The sequence below is a fragment of the Triturus cristatus genome, chromosome 6, assembly GCF_964204655.1.
Source record: "Triturus cristatus chromosome 6, aTriCri1.1, whole genome shotgun sequence".
NCBI classification, from domain to species: domain Eukaryota; kingdom Metazoa; phylum Chordata; class Amphibia; order Caudata; family Salamandridae; genus Triturus; species Triturus cristatus.
This window is the reverse complement of record NC_140589.1, coordinates 1,225,800,166-1,225,822,946: the sequence shown is the minus strand read 5'-3', so window position 1 is coordinate 1,225,822,946 and position 22,781 is coordinate 1,225,800,166. Positions and strand designations below refer to the sequence as shown.

Sequence of the window (22,781 nt, the reverse complement as noted above, 5' to 3'; positions counted from 1 at the left end):
TTGGTCTCAGGTATTTCGTTATTGACTCTATTCCAGCTAGCAGAAGAGGTGGTGATAGGGAACATAAATTACGCCAGTTGGAAACAAGATATATTCTGGAACTTAATACCAAACACCCATCAGGTTTAAATGCAACAGAAGATCTCTTTACATGTTTATAAGAACCCTCATAATATGTTAATCCACTGATATTTGATCTTACAACATTCACAATACAATGATTGTATATACAAGAATCTTTTTAGGAATTTTAGGGGTATTTATTGATTATTTATTGATGTTTTAGTGGTCCACCAACATATATTTATCTATTTATTATGTATTTAAATATTCAAAGCACACTAGTATCTATTTTGGATTTTATTTATGTGGCTTTTAGGATATGGTCTTATACATGGAAATTGTTTATTTATTTATGTGGACAGGGACTAGAGAACGTTTTTGTTATGATCTATATAGTTTACATTCTATCCACCTAACTAGCATATGAATTCTTGTTTATTCACCAAGTGGCTTCATTGAAAAGAACATACACCAAAAATGTTCAAACTACGAAAAAATGTGTGCTTACATAAACTGTAAATATATAACCCACAGCATGAGGTACAGAGGCCCAGAAGGTGAACAAAATGAGACATACACTGGGTCAACTAGTACTCGTTTGCTTAAACCCTATTTGTGGTGTATTCAATCGGATCTGTTGTAGAGCGCAACCCACCAAAATTCAGGATTCTTTTATTTACATAAACATATACATCAAAGGAGTCGGCTTTAATAAATTACTATGGAAGGCAAAATGAAATAGATGAAATATAAAAAAATACATTAGAAAATAAAAAAATAAGAAAATTATACAAACAAACAAATGCATACCAGAAACGAAACACTGGGGCTCCAGTGAAAATCCTAAAGTGTAGGCATCTAAAATGATGATTTTGCTTGAAAGATTTCTCGAGGAATGTAATGAAATTCCTCTCACAAAAAAATCTGTTTTTACGCAATTTTGGTGTTTCAGGGCATTGCAGATGGGTACACATTTGATATTTTATGTAATTGGTCTTTTTTAGCACTTTTAACACTATTAGTTTGTACTGTATATTTAATATGTTCTCTCTCACGTTTGGTGAATTGCATTTTATAATCTCAGAATATTCATATACTTAATTTGGCAGAATCCGATATATGCAAGCATGAGTTCTGACTAATCTTATTTAATCTGAAATGGTTTTATTTGAATAATTATTATTTTTAAGAATTTTAAGATTGCTTTTGATTCTTGCATAAATCTATTTGTTTACTTGTATTGTACTGGTATTAACAGCCTATGCAAAACTCGTATTGATACAAATTGTAGTCTTTTTTCCATGTCGTTTGCTGCTTGTAACACATGTGCCAATTATACTGCTTGTTAGAAATGCACCATATAAACCAATAGGGTGATACCTTACCGTGTCATGTAATCAAGGCCCAAGGTCGGGCTGAAACGCGTCATGGCGGCATTGTGCGTGTTGAAATAAATGAATTTGCACTGAAACTGTGGTCCGTATCCGTTGTCCATGAGGAGGCAGTAACGGAGTTCTTGGGATATATATATATATCCAAACATTTGTCCCTCTTCTATCCCTCTGCAACCCTTCTCAATCCAAATAACTGACTAACATCCACCACTCACATTTTTTTAATATTTCACTATACTAATACATCACTAATCCTTATGGGTTCCGGAGTAGCGTGCTATTCGCCAAGAAAGTGCTTCAACACCCCATTAGGAATAACAAGCGCTACATAAATGCAAACCTTTTTTTCTTCTTCTATCTCTCCGCTATCCTTCTCAATCCAAATAACTGACTAATATCCACCACTCAAACTACTTTTATATTTCACTATACTAATTCACCACTAATCCTTTATAGGTTCCGGAGCAGCGTGCTACTCGCCGAAAAAAGAGCTTTAACACCCCATCAGGGGTAACAAGCACTTTATAAAAGCAAACCTTTTTCCCTCTTATATCCCTCCGCTATCCTTCTGAATCCAAATAACTGACTAACCTATACACCCCTTAAATTACTTCCATAGTTCACTATACTTACATCAACACTAATCCTTTATGGGTTCCGGAGTAGTGTGCTACTCACCAAAAAAACGCCTCGACACCTCGTGAGGGGTAGTAAGCACTATATAAATGCAATTATAATACAATACAGTACATAACAGTACTTGCTACCACCACCTACCATCCTCACTTACACATCAGGCATGCAATGGGGAAACCTAAACCACCGATATGATGCAAATATGATTTGGTACACATCTTAAGTCACATTCACAAAGATGAAGAACTTTCACCCACAATTGATCAATTGTGACACACTCATCCAACAGTGGTACAATCACACTCACTCTACTGACAAAGCATCTGCATACATCAGATTCCTGGCTCTCAGGTGTATGGAGATTTTGAAATCGTTTGGAAAGCCATACCTGGATTACTGAATTTCTTGCAAAACAGTAAGATTGGCTGCAATAAAAAAGGTAATAATAATAATTGTTATTATAATTGCTGTTGTTACTATCATTATATCAACAAAGAAATAGTAATACCATTATTAATAATTATTATTAGCAGGTGTACTATTGTTTTTGTTGTTATCTTTATTACTATTACAATTATGTGAGGAAATAAAAAGATAAGACCAAAGTAAGAGTGTGGGAAACATACTAAGAAAATTAAAAAAACAGCCACTGTATCATCTCAATATGGCTTCATTTCATATATTGAGCTCACCGTAATAGATTAGCTTCGGAAATGTAAACCCCCGCTGCAGCACATTTGCCACACCAGACTGATAGCCAATACCGGCACCTAAGATCTTGTAGATCATGAGATGGACAGGGTGAAACAAGATACCCAAGTTGCATAAATTGAGTGTTCACAAGAACTGAAAGAGTAGCAAAGGAGAATAAATGGGGGAGAACAGGAACATAAAAACTATATGATAAGGTTTGAAACTTAAGTCAGATACTGAAATACAGTTGTATGTCAAAATATTGTGCACAGAAATATAATCTGGCATAAATATTTTGTCCTAAATATTGTTAACAAAAATATCGTCCCACTGAGTATAGGTTCTCTATTACTAACTTCAGGAACGGCAATATTTCTAGGCGATATTTAAGACACAATATTTATGTCAGACAGTATTCTTCCAAAGATATTCAGGTACCAAATCTCAAATTCAGCCAACAAAGTTATATAAAAACTGGAGTTATGATATTAGCAACAGTTGGACATATCAAATACTGCAAATAATAGAGCTAAAGAAGAGTTCAAGGGTTGATGCAGCTCAGTCAGCAAAATCAAAAGAACTAGGTTACAGCAGAAAAGAAGTAGGAATGGAAAAAACAAGAGAAACAGCAGACGAATGATTACTTGCATGTATAGAGAACACTTGGTGGGCTCCTTTTGGAACTGGGTGGGTTTAAGGGACATTGCAAAAGTGTTCTAAAGAAAGCCAAGAGGGAAGGAATACTGTATTCTTACAGACACACACATAGGGGCCTATTACAATGTTGGGCGGACCATCTCGGAAACGACTGACCTCCGGTCGGCAGTCCCGACCGCCTCATTATGATGCGACCACACATGGTGAGGTCGCATTCCGACATTTCACTATGGAAGCAAGTGTTACAGCTGTAAACCGGCCATAGTACATGCTCCCATAGGGAAATGTAAGGTGGTGTTAATCCTTGCACCCTGTGGCAGGCACCTCAAGGTGCCTGCCATGGCGTGCAAGGATTAGCGGGGGGCCAGCCATCAACCAGAGGCCGCAAAGGAATGGGGGCCCTGCTAGAGGCGCCCAAACACGCTTTCCATGTCCGAAAGGCTGGCATGGAAACCCTGCCGGAAACCGTGCATCGTAATCAAGAGGGGGGGGGGGTAAACGGCCGTCCAGTACGGGCCGGTTCCAACTGGCTGATGGGCTCCTCGAGCCCATTGGAAGCCAGCCGGAATGACCGGCCGGTTTCAATTCCAACCTGCTGAATCAAAACCAGCCGGTCGGAATTGAAACCGGTTACCCCAGTCGTAAGACCCCATAATGGGTGGGGAGTTTGGTTCTGAAAAACTCAATGGCACTGATGGGCTGGGAGTTTTCTCTAAACACACCGGGTCATTTCTCTTGTTTCCTGTTCAGGATCACCAGGTTATCTCTGGAGGTCCCAAACTGGAAACAATTTATGATAGAACAAATACTTTAAGAAGGGCAGGCATTCTAAAGTACATTGACCGGAGGACCCATGAGCGATGGGGTGTCAATCAAAGGTTTCTGCCAGTGGAGCCACCCAAGGCTGTTCTGGGGTAGGTGAACTACAAGTTTGGCATCAACTCATTTATGGGGGGATGGCTAATCTGCCAAATACTACCTTTAATATCTTCAGATGCAAGAGACTCATTAAATTGTATTAATTGCACAGACTGATCAAGGCTGAGGATGTGAGGGGTTAAGGGAACAGAATATGTGTTGGAAGAGGATGGGCAAAGGTATGCATGAGCAGAAAGCATGTTACGATTTTATTATGAGTTGAGGTTAAGAAAGTCAGGGCTATTCAATATGGAAATGATGGATAGCCACTTGAAATAGTATTGGGTAACTGGTTAGAAAAAAAGGAGATAATATCAGAGAATCATAAGTCTAGAAATTGCAAAAATATCAAAAAAGTTGATGACAGAAAAAAGAAGATAGTATGCAAAAAAGAGATGAAGATCTAGGGCAGAGTAATGAGGGACACCATATTCAAGAGAAAAGAGGGAAGATGGTTAATTGGCTAGGGATAATAAGTAAGACTATCTCTGGGGTTTAAAGAAAAGTATGGATTTCCGAGAAGAAACAGCTTGAAGAGGTCAGTGCTACTATTGCTGAACAGAAGAAGGCCAAAAGGCAGTAGAGTGAGAAGCAAGCCTTCACAATGCCTATCAATGAACTGGGAGGAGCTGATGCAAATAAGCAACTGGGAAATGAAAACCCTCAAGCCTGTATTCACAGTAGTCAATGGCATCCTAATATTGTAGGCACTGAGTATCCCTTATTACTGAAACCTTTGATTGCATATGATGAGAAGGAATGGAGTGGAATGCTAACTTTTGCTACATAATTGCATTTACATGCATGTCACCTGCAAGGAGGCATGCCCCATGTATGCAATACCATAGCATTATCAGACATGCATTAAATGAGACATTCAACCTAGGTATTTCTGCTAGGTGCCACAGTAATACCTATCAAGAAAAAACCCCTCACCATTGCCATGAAGGTACATACTCATTTGATGAGAACTTATATAGGCAGCTGCCTCATACATGGATAAAGTAAGAAAATTAGAGGATGACGAAGAGGAGTCCAGTGCAGATGATGTTGATGATAGCGAGGGACAACTACAGGAGGTGAATGTTGAGCATGGAAGCATATCAGTACAAACGTGATACCCTCCAGTGACGAGCTAATATACTGGAGGAGGACCAGGAACAGCTCTTGAACAGTAGGGGGAATGAAGAGGATGGACCATGGACTACCCTCCATACAGTTGATCAAGGGTAGTTTAGCAAGAGGGAGTAGGCAAGCATTAATGGGACCCTCACTTACCTAGTGGCAGACACTTACAAAATGGTACAGGCAATGAACAGAACCACTGACACAATATCAGAATCAACAATATTGTGTAACATAACCATGCTGTCGAAAATATCGTGTACCTGTCCTTATAGTGGAAAGTACAAAAATATCAAAAAACAATAGTTTCACACGAATAGCGTTAAAAAATACACGCAAATATTGTTTCTTAATATATATATCATTTGCAGTAGTAAATCTTAACTATTTTAATATATGCCATTAATATAATGTTAATTAAATAAATCTCACTAATATTTATTATATATTAATTTTCACTTATATACACACATACATACATATGTGTGTGTATATGTTTATATGTACACATATCCAACATACTGTCAAGCTCTAAGAAGACAAAAACACTGTATGCAAGGTCTCAGTTCAAATAAAGTGCTTTATTTACGGTATAGCAGGATGCCACAGACCCAAAGCGTTTCGGCTCCTGTTCACGAGCCTTGATCACGGATGTGCATTACCATCCAAACCACACTTTTAAAGTGAACATGTGCAAATTAAATTAAACAGTATAGAAAACACTTATTATGAACCATACAGTATTTCTTCTGTTTGTTACTTCATTGTTTGTTGGTATTTCCTAAACAAAAATATTTCTATTTGGAGGATGACAAATCAACTCATAATATTGAGTCTTTGGGGCTGCATATTCAGAAATAAATACAAATATAAAAGATATTGTGCATTTGATGTCCCAGTGGGCATTATCTGTTTACATCACCCCTTGTCTAAATTGAGCCCAAGTGGACCTTTATTTAATTGCCGTATACACTTATCATAAGTTCCATCTTAGAGCTTCACAATGACATTTCAAGAGTTAAAGCACTTTTTTCTTGATTCTGTAACAACAAACATTTGTTTCAAAAGGTTTTTCACATTTCATCAATACACTACCTCCTACACCTATCAAGCCCAAGTGGGCATTACATCTTTACCTATTTTGATTTTATATATACACCGTAGCTTGCTTAAAGGTAAACTCCCTAAATCAGAACGCAACTATATATCATAAACAGTTTCCAAAATATATAGTGAAAACAGAAAAACTCAGGTATTCATAAAGAAAAAATAACAATAAAAGATGATACAATAAAGGCTGAAGACTTTGAACATTACTGATATACATAAATGCAGAAACAGGGGGTAAAGGAAAAGAAATGTTCATATATCCAAATGTAGAGCTAAATCTTTGCTCATGGTAAGACCATTTGTTTCCATTGTTTCTGGGTCAATAATATACTTTCATTCCAGTCTATGAAAACTCAAGCAATGATCCCCTTCCCTCAGTTGGTTTTTAACTCTATCAAGTCCACAAAAGGTTATCGGTGTCCAATCACTTCCATTATAAGTCTGGAAGTGCTGTGCTACTGGGTGTTTCGGAGCTTGATAGGTAACTGCCCTTACATGTTCTAAGATACGTTTTTTAATGGGAAGATGGTACTCTCCACATCAGTGGACAGGGACATTCTATGCAGTACTCTACATAATCTGTTTTGCAGTTATTGTAATGTCGTATTTCGTAAGGTTACTCCTGGAACAGAACATTGTTTTCTGTTCTGTGCGTGCTATACATACAGGCCTTAAAGTTCGCCCAGGGAAAAAAACCTGCAGGCTCAGTACCAAGCCATGTTCTTGTGTTCTCTGTTTGGAAGTGGCTATGTACTAGCATGTCTCCCATATTCCTGCTCCTTCTATATGTAATGTTTGGTGCTTCCCCCACATACTTCTCAATGGTGGGTTAATTCCTTAGAAAATCCCCGTTTTTATTATGAATCTCCGCTACTTTCTTTGATTCCTCATTGAAGGTCTTGATTACTCTAACCTTCTTGGGGATGGTCCTATTTGCTTGTAAAGTCTCCTCCTTTTCCCTACCGATTCCAAACTCTCTCTAGCCCTAGATTTAACCTTAGTAATAGCTGTATTTAAGACTTTCACGGGATAGTCACTGGCCCTGAATCTTTTCACCATTTTTCCTGTGTTTCCAAGAACTTTGCATCCATACTACAATTTCTCTTCAGTCTTATTAGTTCCACTTCATATGCCCTGGGTGACTACTGGCAGCATGCAAAACTGTATTCCCTGATGTTTCTTTTCCTAAATAGTTAGGTTACTAGTTTGTCCCCTTGTGCCTCTACATGTATGTCAACAAAATCAGTCATGGTTTTACTGTGAGACATTGTGAAGGCCAAATTCAGATTGTTCTTGTTAAGGCATTCTATGAACTCATTTAGGTCTCCATCTGATCCTTCCCAAATTAAAAGGTAGTCGTCTATTTAATGTACCCAGATGTTCACGCATTTAAAGAACCTCTCCATTTTGGGATCAATGGATATATGTCCCTCCCACCAGCCCATCACCAGCGAGGCTTGGAGATCTTCTTTAAAGGCGCTACAGTGTTTAGAAGACAAAAAAAATAATATATATATTTATATATCACAAACGAAAGAGTTGCCTCCAGGTAAGAAGGTCACACACGGACATTAAAAAATGTCCCCATGGATATTTTGAAGGTACTGTGGCGCCCACTGTGGTTTTATTTAAAGCATAGCGCATACGCCCACTGGGGGGGGACATTTAATGTGCGTAGCTCACCTGCCGCTGCTTCCTTCTGGCCAGTGATCAAGGGCGGGAGTACGCCCGAAACGCGTTTGGCTACGTTATTTGTGTGAGGAACGCCAGGCTGTTTGCTTTTGTCATCCCCAGAATAAATGGATTATACCTGCCGTGTGTGACCTTCTTACCTGGAGGCAACTCTTTCGTTTGTGATATATTTATATATATATATATATATCAATCAATCAATCAAAAAGTCTTTATTTCGATTGTTTAAAATCATAAAAGTACATATAAAACAATTCATTTAGATACATATTCGGTTGATACAATAAACCATGATAAAAAAGAAGATGGCATAATATTTAGTCTACAAACAGGGCCCTTTTTAAAACAATCAATCAGTCTGTATTATTGCTTATTAGTTTCCTACGAATTAACCACAACGCAAACAGAAACTTGGAAACTGCTACCACAACAAGTGGACTTAAGTCACTTCGCAAGATCCTGAAAAAATCGAGGTAGCTCCTAATACCTAGGTTTAAGCATAACTGAATAATCCATTTTTTCCAGATACCGGCGTATGCTGGGCAAAAGAGCACAACGTGTATCATAGTTTCCTGTTCAGAAGAGCACCCCGGGCAACTGTGCTCGAGGGCACCCACCCATTTGTCAGTAAAAGAATAAAGGGGGAGTGTCCCATATCTGAACTGTAGGAACAGCTTCTTTGCAAAAGTGGGCTGAATAGCGTCAAGGTCAGGTACAAAGGCGTAGTGACATTTAACATCTAAAAAGATATCAGTCAGGCTAGAAGGCTTGACTACACTATAAGCTTTTGTTAGAAAGTAGTCTTTGAGGGTGAGGGCAAGAGTTTTTTTGGAGATGCCTAAAGTAGAGTTCTCTGGATTAATCCAGAGATGGGCAAGACCAATGTTGATTAATGTCTGCCTAATATACTGGAGCCAAGGGATCTTATCAGCCCCAAGTAGGCCCAAGATTACTTTCAGTTCGTTTCTGTAACATGCCAACTCTGGTGTACTCCAGAGTCTTTTCCAGTACATCACCGGACGAGAGGCAATGACCTCTGGAATAGGACGGATGTTAAGATCCAACCTCAATGGCAAAAGCGGAGTATTGATTGGAAGTGATAGGAGTTTCCTCAAGAAATTATTTTCCGTAATAGTCAAATCATTTGCGCTAGTGTGGCCCCATAGCTCAGCCCCATACAGTGTAGAAGATCTGGATTGAACACAGTAGATTTCTAAAGGGGCACTTATGATTTTTGAGCAACATTTCTTGTGGACTTTAAGGATGCCCCCCACAGCCTGGTTAAGTTTTAAATTGGCTTTACAGATTTGTGGGGACCAGCCCATTTTGTCATTTAGGGTCAAGCCTAGGTACTCGAATACAGAAACCCGATCCAAGGCGACTCCTTCCATTTTGGGGTGTGGATAATTAGAGGATTTTACATTGAAGGCCATGTACTTAGTTTTGCCTATATTGACCACCAGATTCCTTTTTTTACAAAAGGTAGTGAACTGATCCAACACCCGCTGCATGCCCATTGGGGATTTGGACAGCAGCAGGGTGTCGTCAGCAAACATAAGGGCAGGGAATTTTCTGGAGGCCAATTTTGGCGCATCTATGTCAGTGGCATCAAGAAGGTCGGCAATAAGGCCATTAAGGAATAAAGAAAACAGGGTTGGGGCGAGAACACAGCCCTGCCGAACTCCCTTTGCAACAGGGAAGGGGCCGGTCAAATTGCCATGTTTTCCATAACGGACTCTAGCGTAGGTCCCGTCGTGGAGAGTCTTCAGTTGGTGACATAAGTATGGCGGGACACCCATGGCCAGCAGTAGGTGCCATAGCTGGTTACGATCCACCATATCAAATGCGGATTTCAAATCCACAAAGGTCATGTATAGGCTACCCCCATCCAATATGACATGTTTCCAGTGGAGCATCTGGAGCCTAAATAGTTGGTCCATAGTAGACGTTTTGGGCCTGAATCCAGCTTGAAGTGGGGTTAGTATATTATTCTCTTCTATCCAGCTCTGTAGGCGTTGAAGAAGAAGCCTAGAGTAGATTTTTTGGCTCACATCTATTAGGCTTATGGGCCTATAATTGCCTGGATCAAGGGGGGATCCCTTTTTAAAGATGGGAATAATATATATATATAAAATAAACAAAAAAGACATTTGCAAACAGTATTATTAAATGTTAACAATAAATACAAATTTAACCAAATACTATAAAATTAAAAGTATAAACAAATATTAATAATAAATATATTTAACCAATATCAGAAAATGTATTAGAGTCAGGGAATAATAGAAATACTATTCCTACTCCAGTTTATGAAACAGTAGACAAAGTGTACGACTTTGAAGGGGTTAAATATATTATTCCCACTCCAAACAGCGCAACAGTAGGGAATGCATTGGACTTTGGAGGGGTAAGATATACTATTCCCACTCCAGTCTTGGCAACAGTAGGGAAAACATTGGACTTTAGAGGGGTAAAATATACTATTCCTACTCCAGTCTCTACAACAGTAAGGAAAGATTTGGACTTCGCAGGGGTTAAATTGACTATTCCCACTCCAGTGTAAGCAACAGTAAGTATACAACTTCACTTCAAACATATTTGATTAACCCTATTAATTTAAAAAATATAGAACTCTTAATATAAACATCACTAAACAAAATATATATATATTAAAAAACAATTAACCAATTTACAAAAATCATGCTCAATGTATTAACTACTTTATCATTTAAAAAATAATGATTATTTCATTATTACTTAACTAACTTGCCACCCAATACCCTTACAAAACTAGAAACCTTCACCTAATATTACTAAAATGAATTAGTATAACACAATTTACATAATTGATAATCAAGTGCATAACTAATTAACAATGAATTGCAACTTAATTATTACTTAATTAACTTCCCACACTACAACCCTACAAATTTAGCAGCCCACACCTAAACTATAACTAAAATATATCATTATTACACAAATTACCTAATTAATAATCAATTTAATATCCAATAACACATTAAAAAGTATTTGTTAATTACCCTAACCACTACAAACATATATTTAATTATACATTAATAATAATTATTTTTAATTATTACCTAATTACCTTCCCACCCTATACTCATACAAACCTAGCAAGCCGCAACTAAAATATAAATAAAATAAATCATTATTAGATAATGTACATAATTAATAATCAACTCAATAATTAAAAATATAGTAATCATTAATTGTTAATCACTTATTACATAAATAACTTCCCACCCTATACCACTATAATCCCAGCATCCTGCATCTAAAATGTAACAAAAATATATGATTATATCGCAATTTACCTAATTAATAATCAATGTAATAATTAATAATACATTAAAAATTAACTGTTAATGACCCTATATCACTACAAACATAGCAATCCGCACCTAAAATATAAGTACATTAAATCAGTATTATATAATATACATAATTAATATCAATCACATACTTACATATAAAGTATTCATTAATTCATTATTAATGAATACTGAATTAACTCCCTATCCCCCTACAAACCCAACAAGCCCCTACGACACTATAAATTACTATTAGCCATTAAATGAAAAATTGTAAATCACTTAAACTTACAAACTATTTTTTTTTTTAAATAATAACAATTATACAAACAATTATGACACATTAAATTAATATATGAACTAAAACATTACAATTATTTAAAAATGATAGTCTTTTTAACTATGTTAAAGAAGATTATATTAACAACGATATTCTTAATAATGATTTTACTTACCTGAAAAAACAATATTCTTTCCAACAATATTTCTTGATCACAATATTTTTGTATCACAAGATTTTTTTCTGATATTTCTGTCTCTCAATATTTACAACTAAATATTTTGTCCAAATGCCCAATGAACAACCTCACATTTTCCAACATATCCTTACAAAGGGCAAGGGCTGCCACCTAGCAGACAATGAATCTCTTGTTCCAGACCTTACCCTTCCAGTATGAGAGGCAGAAGTGGGCCTATCTGCAACGAGTCCTAATGGTAAGATAGACAGTACCAGAACCATGCTATTTCGATATGTCTCATGTGATGGCACTTCCTGCCCTCTAATTCATGGGGCTGGATTACCTGCTGTACTTTAATGTGCTACTGTTGCTTCATGTGGACTGTTTCTGATGTTTGCATCTTTGTCGGTGGAGGCATCCCTTACTATTTCTGATTGTCCAGTCTTTTTATGCTTTCTGTAAATTAGCCATTAATAGCAATGTGCCTTACTTGCAATATGCACATTTCTGAAGTTTTATTTAATTTTTACTTGTACGGTCTGAGCACACAATGACAGGGGTGTGATGCATCAAACGTCAACTGTACCCTGCATTCCAAATCTGTGTGGCCAACACTGAAGCTAAAAGTTGTAATCAAATTCTGTCTCACTACATAACAAAGTTGGAATTCACTTAGCGGGGCCCATTGCAAGTAGACTGGTATTTTAAGGTGGAGATGCCGGAGTTACCAATTCCAGTTGGAATCACCACCTCAGTAGCAGGTATTATAACTTTCCAGGTCCAGATTTGGTGAAAACATATGGGGCCGGAATTACATCATCCATTACCACATGTGGCTCCCTATTCTAGCCATTTTTATGTATACTTTCTTCTTGCTTCTAGCAACAGAAAATGCACCAAAAGACCAATTAGATTATGATGAGTTTGTTCCCACCACTAGTACAATTCAGATTTGTGTGAAGTGATATCTCCTGCGAGTATCCTATTCCGCATGGCTGATAATGAAGGCATTATTTTGCATCCAATCTCTTCCTTGGTTGTGCATTTTCTGAGTCTCAACCCCTGAGTTCTGATCTGCACATCGCTAAAACGTGGCTAGAATGACAACAATATTAAAGTTTTATCCTTAGGGATCGTTCAAGCATCTTCCTTCTGTGTCATTGTTCTGTCTTCCTATATAGCACTGTTGCCACTGACTTTCTCCCCTCAGGCCAGGCTATCAATGAAGGTCATAGTTCGGTAAAATCAACTCGGCTTGATGTCATGGCTCTGCCTTCCTCTAAGTTTGAATGTTCCCAAAAAATACCCACACAAATCTAATTTGGATTGTTCAGACTGTATGATTCAAAAGTTAATATCGGTACTATTTGTAGGAAGCTGGCTCTCTATATAGTGAACCAACATGAGGTACACTGTGCAGAGATTCCAGGCAAACCCCAAAGGAATTAAAGAGGCACAAATTACACCCCAAATGCTCTCTTTTGTGGTAGTGTGGGCGAACAGTTAGGCATATCAGAGGGTAGTGCTAAGCATTTACTACACACACAAAAGCAGTAAGTGAGACCACATTCAATAAAGAAATTCAACACATACTTTTATATAATTTAGATGCCAAGATCATCGGAATCGAGTATGTACTTTTCGAGATATTAATTTTTACTGTTTTCAAAAATGGACACAGTGCAATTTCTGGATCGGTAATGTTATTCTACGGAGGAAAAACAAGTATTGTATTTGGGCACTTGACCACAACTTACAGGACTGTTCTCCCGGACTTAAGGTCAGTATGGGGCAAGGTCCAAGGCCACACCAACAGGTCACCTCGGGAGGCACTGGGGTGCATGGGTGCAGAGGTTTGTCATAGTGTCAGGTTTCTCATTCACTTCAATGGGAGAAAGGTCATCAGAAAGAAGCTGCACGCTGGGACTGGGGGAGGGGGCAGTCCAGGGGAACCCACAGGGGGGCTCGACACTTGAGATCCGTGGGCACACAGGGACACCCTTGGTCCACTTCTTCTTGGGCTGTGGGGTTTGGGTGCAGTGGTGTCTTTTGGCTTCGGATCCTGGTGCAGGAGTCTCTTGTGATTGGAGAGGGACTGCAGAAAGAGGCTGAAGAAGGCAACTGGAAGTCCAGTCTGGGCAAACCCAAAAGTGGGCTTAGCTCTTGTGGGTCTAGGGACCCCATTGGCACCATCACCTCCCTTGGATTCAGGCTCTCGAGCGCAGGTGCATAGGTGCTTTGAGGCATCTGGTGACAACTGTCACAGACTCGCGTATTGGTATTGGTTTTGCAGAAGAGGGGCAAATAAGACAAATGGGCCACTGACAAAGTGGGTCTTACTGTCCCTGAAATCCCTCGTTGTGCAGGTCAGTCTTCCTCTGCGCAGGTGTCCGGACTGGGCACAAAAAGCCTTAGTTGCTGCAAGGGGTCCAGTACCCAGGGTATTGGGCCAGTGCTACTCCGGTTCGTCCTGGTGTCTTCTCACTCGGAGGGAGGACAGATTTGACCTTCAGGAGCACAGGGTCCTCTTCGTGGGAAGCTGCTGGGTCAGGCTGGCCAGGGAGTGACAACTTGGTGGACCGCACCTTGCGTCTTTGGTACCTTTGGTTTACTAAAAGGGAATTTCTTCCGGAATTTGGCGAAGCACAGGCAGCCCTCTGAGACTCTTGAAGACTGTACAGTGGTAGGACGACTCTGCTTCTTCTTTGATTTTTGGGGGCAGCAGTCAGGCTGGCAGTGTTGCTGCCAAGTCAGTTGTTGCTCCTTGTTTGTCATGGCAAGACTCTTCTTTGTTCAATTCTTCTCTTGATCTGTCAAAATCTGAATTCCTGGTATCAGGGGTTTCCCCAAATACTAAATTTCAGGGTGCTAGGGGAGTGTAGAGCAGTAGCCAATGTACTACCTGCCCATGGGGTCACTAAGCCCCCTATATGACCACTTACTGTGGGAAGTGGGCATAACCCTGACCCAGAATTGCAAATTCCACCACACACAATAGGGTGGAAGTTCTAAAGACGTGTTCACTTCAGACTTAGTCACCCTAGAGGTGTGCCCAGCCAGGCAGTGTAACACTCCTCCTGCATATATAATTTTCCCAACTTTCCTAGTGCCGGATGGCTCAAGGCAGGGGGTCGGTATCCTCTCACCTCTGAGGGAAGCAAGATTTGCATACCAAAGGCAGTGGGCTCTTTGAAGCTCCCCACCTTGGAATGCTAATTCGTAGGTTATCGGTCATCCTGTAGGGGGGGTGTAAACACCCTCTGCCCAAGCAGGTTTTATTTCTGACCTCCTGAGAGCAAAGGCCCTTACCCCTGGGTGTCAGAAACTTGTCTGTGGCAGCGGGCTGGCTAAGACCAGTCTGTCAGCACACCAGTAGTTGGTAGGTTTTCAGGGGGCACCTCTAAGGCGCCCTCTGGGTGCACGTCTTAGTAAACCCATCACTGGAATCAGTGTGCGTTTATTAATAGGGGGTGTTTGATGCCAAACACCATATGTTTCAGTGAAACCATTATGTAGCTGGGGAACTCGTTTTGATCAATGCCCAGTGCATACATGGGATGGCTTCCCTGCTCACTTGCAAAATCTATTAAAATAACTAGATATTATAGGGGCACATCTTCTCATGCAGATATGTCTTCACATAAAATATAAGGCACCCTGCCTTAGGGCTCAAAGGCCTGCTGTAGGGGTGACTTACATATATTAGATGCAGTGGCTTTAGCATGGCACACAGGAGTGTTTTATGTCATGTTTTCCCTCATGGTTTGCACCATGTCACCCAGCCGGAAAATGGCAGAGTGTGTGGAATTTGTATGTGGGTCCCTTAGGGTGGCATAAGATATGCTACAACCCTTAGGGACCCTCTCTAGTACCCATGTACTAGGTACCTGGGGTACCATTTACTAGGGACTTACAGGGGTGCTAAAGTCCTTTGCCAATTGTAGCACAATTAGGTAACACCTTGTTTTAGGGAAGGCGCACTGGCACTGAGGTCTGGTTAGCAGACCTCAGTGCACTGCCAGAGTTGAAAATCAGCATATAGTAGCTAATAAGTGGGCAAATAGTGGGGAGGGTAGCTGCAATAAAAGCCCTGTTCCGTAGACTTTTATCTCCAGAAATCAAATGCAGGCCCTGGTAGTATAAGGAGCCCAACCATTTGGTGGGTGTGGATTGGCTCTGCCCAAAGTCTCTGTGTTTCTGCGTTTGCCTGATGGAGTATTTGTGTACTGCTGGGTATATGCATCCCTGGTGGTGGGTGTTTTTATGGATCCATCACAGTTTTTAGCAGACGCTGGGGCCATCATTGTTAAGTCTGGCTACAGATAGCTTTAATAATATAATTTTTTTAATAAATCCTCATGTTAGAAATTATCCCAAAAGTACAGTAGGAAGTAGTACAGAAACTGTTAGCCCCCTTTGTCCAATGTCTTTGTTGCGTTTTCACTGTTTACAATTGATTGGATAGCTTGGCCATCAAGGTCATGGAATTTTGAGGATGACGACTATGTCACATTTGCGATTCTATTCGTTTTTGGTGATGACTGCGGGTGTGACATTCAGCTGTGAATGTTCTTTTGTGCGTTTTACTTTGCTGACCCAATTACATTTTAAGTGCTAGTTTATGGATTTATTTTTCATTGGGAAGTGTGCACTGTTTGGAAAACTAGGCTTCTTTCTGGTTACAGAACAGTGCTAGCCATTCATCTTCCTTACACAGTCATTTGTTTCACTTTGTTGTCATTATAACATGTTGAATATACAGCTTTTTTGTTCACAACAACATACAAGCATATAGGCTTTCTTAAAGATTGAATAAAACTACTGCATATTATTAATACAACTATTTAATGTGCAATTTTTTTTATATCTATGACTTTTAAGTTCAACACTTACAACACAAACTTCACCATCTGACTCCTTTTTGTTACAGTCTTCTTTGAGAATACATTATAACTCTGCTAATACAGTCTGCAAAGGAACATACTCTCGGTTTCCATATTGTTGTAGCCCAGATATTGCACACCCAACTAGTACCAAACAACTCCTCTTAAAAAAAAACAGACCTACTGGCTTTACCAACACTTGTCATGCCACTGCAAGCACCCTATAGTAACTCCACTTATGTGGACTTTTCATCTTTCAGCACAAGCATTGTTTAATCTGTATGTGCTATGCTATCATTGAAACTGTGCCCTCATTGTTTTCTTTAAAACAGGTGAATGTTGTTCACCTGCTTGAATTACAGGAGTGACGCCCCCTCTGAAATATAGGGCAACCGTGTAAGTAAACAATGGCTTTCTGTAATAAATCTGGCACTGTTCTTTGTTCTTTTCATTGCAGGCGTAAAGATCATTCATAAGATGTTATCTGTCACTAAAATGTTTTAACACTCGAACGTCCAGTTTCTCGCATAGCGCTAGCAGCCAGCATTTACCCTGTTTCTAAGCGCTTTGTCAGATAAGAGAACCTATGCGGTCTCAAAAATCAGAACAATCGTAGTCAAATTGTGTTCATTTCCCAAATCACACGAGAACATTCACCTGCAAGCAAAAACACTTCAACATATACGCGTAAGTAACATATTCTTCAGTTTTGTTGGACTTTTGTGCACGTTACCCTTTACAAACTATAAGCATTAGCGTTTTGGTAAGAAAACCAGAACAACTGAACCACAAAGGAGCCAGTTGTGTACATAGACAGCAAACGACAACCAAAATTTCCTGAAAATCTGGATTTTCCTAATTTCATAAAACTCTTCTACGAGACAAAACATACTAGAAAAAAACTTCCGGTCTTGTGTCGTATACACGACACCACACAGTATTAATGACGACGGTGCATGAAATATCCCAGAGCAAAGCACAGGCTGTGAAAAATACAACATTTTTACTATAGCGTACTTCAACTCTACTGTTCAGTGAGTTATCTGAAGTTATGTTCGCCAGAGAGCAGCAAACTGCGACACCGGTACAATTATTTTTCTGTGCCTGGTTGTTTATATATGGGTTTTGCTTTGATTCCCTGCTTGGTGCACGTCGCACGCAGCACGCGCAGACGGAGCTCGAGGCGTAAACGTGCGTTACTCACTTGGTTCCGTGGGGTGCTGAGAATGCCATCATAGCTGCCTCTCCGCGCCGGGCTCCCGAGCTGCAGGGCAGACATCCTGGCCGCTGATCCCACGGTGCGAGGAGCGGAGCTTACAGGCGCATGACCAAGGCTGGCAGTGCGAGAGTACTACACTTCACTAACCATTTACATGCGGCGCTAATGAGCGGGAGGTTCTCAGCAGCACGCAGAAACACACGCGCACACACGGAGGCGGTCACGGCTTATTCTGTCTCCCCACTTGTTCGAAAACACCGAAATAGACTTTGAATCAGCAGTCCACGCTGCGACGGCGCAGAGAATATACAATATTAATTAATACAGATTCGCTCTGCATTGCTGCTGTGGTTTGTTGAAAATAAATGTGCATAATACGCGCACTCGGGTATTTTTTCACAGATATAAGAAAACATGACTACTGTTTGCTATTAAGAGGTGGTGGTTTCCTTTATTACATCAGCCACAAACAAGTACCAGGTGAAACAAATGTACTTGGGCACTGTATTCTTGGGTATACACTTTGGTATGTGATGCATAAGGCAATATAGACTTTCCAGATGCAAGACCTATAGGTCACTCCTACCCCAAACCTGTGCAAGATGTGCTATACACCTTGCACAGGTTCGGGATAGGAGTGACCTTTAGGGCAATTAGGCTGTACCCGAATGTCAGGTCAGTTTTTTTGGGCTGTTTGTGGGCCTGATTTTGGGTGTTAATTTTCCTATTATTACCACAAACATTGCATTCAGCAAGCAAAAATGCATGCATTCTCACATACCTCGCAAAACACCTATGCAACGTCTTTTTAAAACTTCAGTACTGGCCCAGTTTGCAAATATGGCTACGTTTTAGCTATCTGATTCACTAATGGATGCCACTTTTAGTTTGGTGCCCAGACCTACCTATTTCCTGTCCCAGTCCATGCATAGTTTCACACCATGACATCTCTGCAAGTGTCAACATTCTGTGCAGCTTGCCATTTTGATTTTGATTTGAGCAGCTTAATATAGTGCACAGCTACCCAATAGGGCTCCCCGATGCTCAAGACGTTGAGAGATAAGATAGGACTGAAGAATTAGGGTCACTGGACTAGCCAGGTCTTAAGTCCTTTCTGAATGTTTTTCCATCTGGAGAAACTGGCGGGTCATTCTGGCTGGATTCCGACAAGTCGGAAACCGGCCCGTAATCCATATGGACGGTGTTTTACGCCATCTGGTTTACGATGCACGGTTTCTGACAGGCTTTCCATGTATGTCAGAAGGCATGTTTGGGGGCCCCTAGTAGGGCCCCTTTCTGTTTGCAGCCTCCGGTTGAGGGCCCAGGGGGCATCTATGGTGCCCCCATGTTGATCCCTGCACCTTGTGGCCACGGGGTGCAGGGATTAACACAATCTCCCATTCTATGGGAGTATGTGTTATGGCCGGTTTACAGCCGTAACACAAGCTCCCGTAGAGAAATGAAAGTATGCAAGCACGCCATGTGTGGTTGCATCATAATTAGGCGGGTGGGACCGCTGACCAGAGGTCAGACGGTCCAGTTTCCGCGGCGGTGTCTGGCAGACACAAGTCCACCTGACATCGTAGTAAGCCTGTAAGGCAACCAGAATGCCCCACATTGATCTAGAGCCAGTTCGAAATCCACATCACAGTCACTTTAGACCAATTTTAATTTGACAGCACAGACCATATGTTGTATATGATCTTTTTTTACCACATTTTTGGCCAAAATTAGACCCTCTGTCATGACCAAATCAAAGGGTGGGTGGGAAATTGCCACTTTATGGAAGTGACAGATGACAGCAGAGATAAAGAGATATGAATGGGGTTTGACTGGCCTTTTCAACCAAAAACCAACCCCCTTGGTGTGTCTGGGTAGTTCAAACTCTTATAAGTTGTCTTTCGAGAGAGCCCATTTACTATTACCATAGAGAACCTAGAGTAAACAAGAGAATGAAGCTTCAGGAAAGAGGCAACTTGAGCCTGCAGGGGAAGCCTCAGAGGCCTCCTTGGTCTAAGGAAAAATACGGCCCAGTTCTTTCAAATCCTTAGTTTGATTAAGGCCCTGACCTCACTAATCACAGATAGTAGCTTCCTCCCATCACCTTTTGTGTGTTTGATGTACCGCCTTAAGTGGCCAAGAATATGCCCACACCTGGGGCCCCTTGCTCATTGTGCCACTGGAACCAATCCTCAACCAGGGTGAAATCGGACTTTGGCTGCTTGTGTTCCGGTTCAGGAACGACTTGACTTGGAAGATAGAGCTGGATTGTTTCCATTGTAGCAAGTCAAAACTAATTTGCGTATAGTTTAATCTAACCTGATGTTTCATGGTGGGCAAAATAATGAACGGGAAAGAATGCTAGCCCATGCGATTGCCAGTGGTTACACTTACTGCAAGTTTCCTCCCCTCACCTTTTGTGTGTTTGATGTACTGCCCTGAGTGGCCAAGGGTTGTACTGCCCTAAGTGACCAAGGGTATGCCTAGATGTGGGTACCTTGCTCACTGTGCCACTGGAACCAAGCTACACCCCATTAAAGAGCCCCAATCAGAGAGAAACTGGTCTTGGGTTGCTTGTGTTCCGGTTCAGCAATGACCTGGCTTGACAGTTCCAGCTGGACTGGGCGCATTGCAGCAGGGCCAAGCCCGATTTGCATATGGCTGAGTATAATCTGAGGTGACATGGTGGGCAAAAGAATGATGGGTTGGAATACTACCTGAGCGATTGCCACTGGTTATATTTATTATAAACTTCCTCCTATCACCTTTTGTGCAGTTGATGTACCACTCTAAGAGGCCAATTATGATGTCGGGCGAAAAGGCTCCGAATAGCATTCGGGTCATTCGAATCTGATTCGGAACCCCTCTTTCCGACTCGGTTCGGAACGGCATTCGGAGTAACTGAGTCATTGGGTGCCCTGCCAACTCGTACAGGTCTACGGGCTGCATTTCCGACCGACATATTACGGTGTCGGATTCGGGCTGCCTTTCCGAATCGGTTGTTCTGACATGGATCGGTTGTCAAAATCCAACTTTGGGGCCCGTAACAGGCCCCCCTTCACTCGGAGCTTCTGAATGGGGCCCGTGGGGGTACCCATGGAACCGCTCTTTGCAACCATGCACAGTGTGGCAGGCACCATGGGGTGCCCACCACAGGGTGCACAATTTTCCCCACCCATCTCTTTCTTCAATAGGAGCCTGTGTAGTTAGTGGGACCGCAGGCTCCCATCGCAGTCAATGGCAGTCCGACCGAACAGTATTCGGAAGGAACGTAATCGGTCAGTCAGACTCTCCGGATCCGATTTGGTCAGAAACCATTCCGAGACCGATTCGGTCGGAATGCTTTCCGACCGACAACATAATCGCCCCCTAAGTATTGAAGGTATGTCCAGACATGGGTCCATTGCTCTCTGTGCCACTGGAACCAAGCTTCACTCAACCGAAAAGCCCTAATCAGGGCAAAACAGCTTTTAGGTTGCTTGTATTCCAGTTTGGAGAGGACCTGGCATGACAGTTCGGGCTTGACTGTTCCCATTGGAGCAGGTTCAAGACAGAGTTGCATATGGCTTGGTTTAAACTGAGGTAGCATGGTGGGCAGAAGAATGATGAGTTTGAATGCTATCCAGAGCGATTGCCAATGGTTAGACTTAGCGTAAGTATCCTCCCAACACCTTTTGCGTGTTTGATGTACCACCCAAACTGGCATGCCCAAACCTGGGTGCCTTTCTCATTGTGCCACTGGAACCAAGCTACACCCGAAATAAAACAGTCTTGGGTTACTTCAGAGAGGGCCTGGCTTGTCAGTTCGAACTGGACTGTTCCCATTGGAGCATGGCCAGGCCTAATTTGCATATTGCTGGGCCTAATCTGAGGTGACACTGCCTACAAAAGAGTGATGGGTTGGAATGCTAACCTGAGTGATTGCCACTGGTTAGACTTATTGCTTGTATCCTCCTATCACCTTTTGTGTGTTTGATGTATCACCTTAAGTGGCTAAGGGTAAGCCCTGATGTTGTTCCCTTACTCACTGTGCCACTAAAACCAAGGTACACCCAACTGGAGAGCCCCACTCATGGTGAAACTGGTCTTGGGTAGCTTGTGTTCCAGTTCAGAGAGGACCTGGCTTCGCAGCTTGGGCTGGACTGTGTCCATTGGAGCAAGCCAACATCTGATTTGCATATGGTTAGGTCTAATCAGAGGCGGCATGGTGGGTAAAGAAGGATGGGTTGCAATACTACTCCGAGATATTGCCAGTGGTTAGACGAATTGCAAGCATCATCCCATCGCCTTTTGTGTTTGTCTCACTGATCATGTGTACAGGCTACATTTTACTGTTGTGTGTTAAATCTTTCCAGTCTTCCCCATTGTCCTGTCTGTGCTGAATTACCCACATCACGCACCTACCCTTAACAAGTGCCAGGATTTTAGAGATTCAGATAAATGTTATTTCACGTCTGTAGTACTCTAGTGTCCTTGTTGTTTTTTCCCTTCAACAGCGCCTTCAGGTCTCGAGCTGGCAAGATTGCCCTGAGACAGTAATTTAGAACATTTCAGCAACAATTTAGAATGTTTGGGAAATGTGAAATGTTCATCAAAAT

At 41.1% G+C, this 22,781-nt stretch overlaps 1 protein-coding gene across 2 annotated transcripts in view; it reads right to left on the bottom strand.

The window, feature by feature from the left end:
• Positions 1–18,420, bottom strand: part of TAGAP (T cell activation RhoGTPase activating protein) — a 389,656-nt gene extending 371,236 nt beyond the window's left edge. The window contains exon 1 of one of the 2 annotated variants that reach the window (XM_085612145.1): positions 18,169–18,420. In XM_085612145.1, the coding sequence (XP_085468271.1) occupies positions 18,169–18,243 (75 nt within the window). In that variant the 5' untranslated portion in view covers positions 18,244–18,420. The remainder of the gene's footprint in view (positions 1–18,168) is intronic. The other variant, XM_085612144.1, reaches the window with a different exon arrangement.
• Between the last annotated feature and the right edge of the window lie 4,361 nt (positions 18,421–22,781).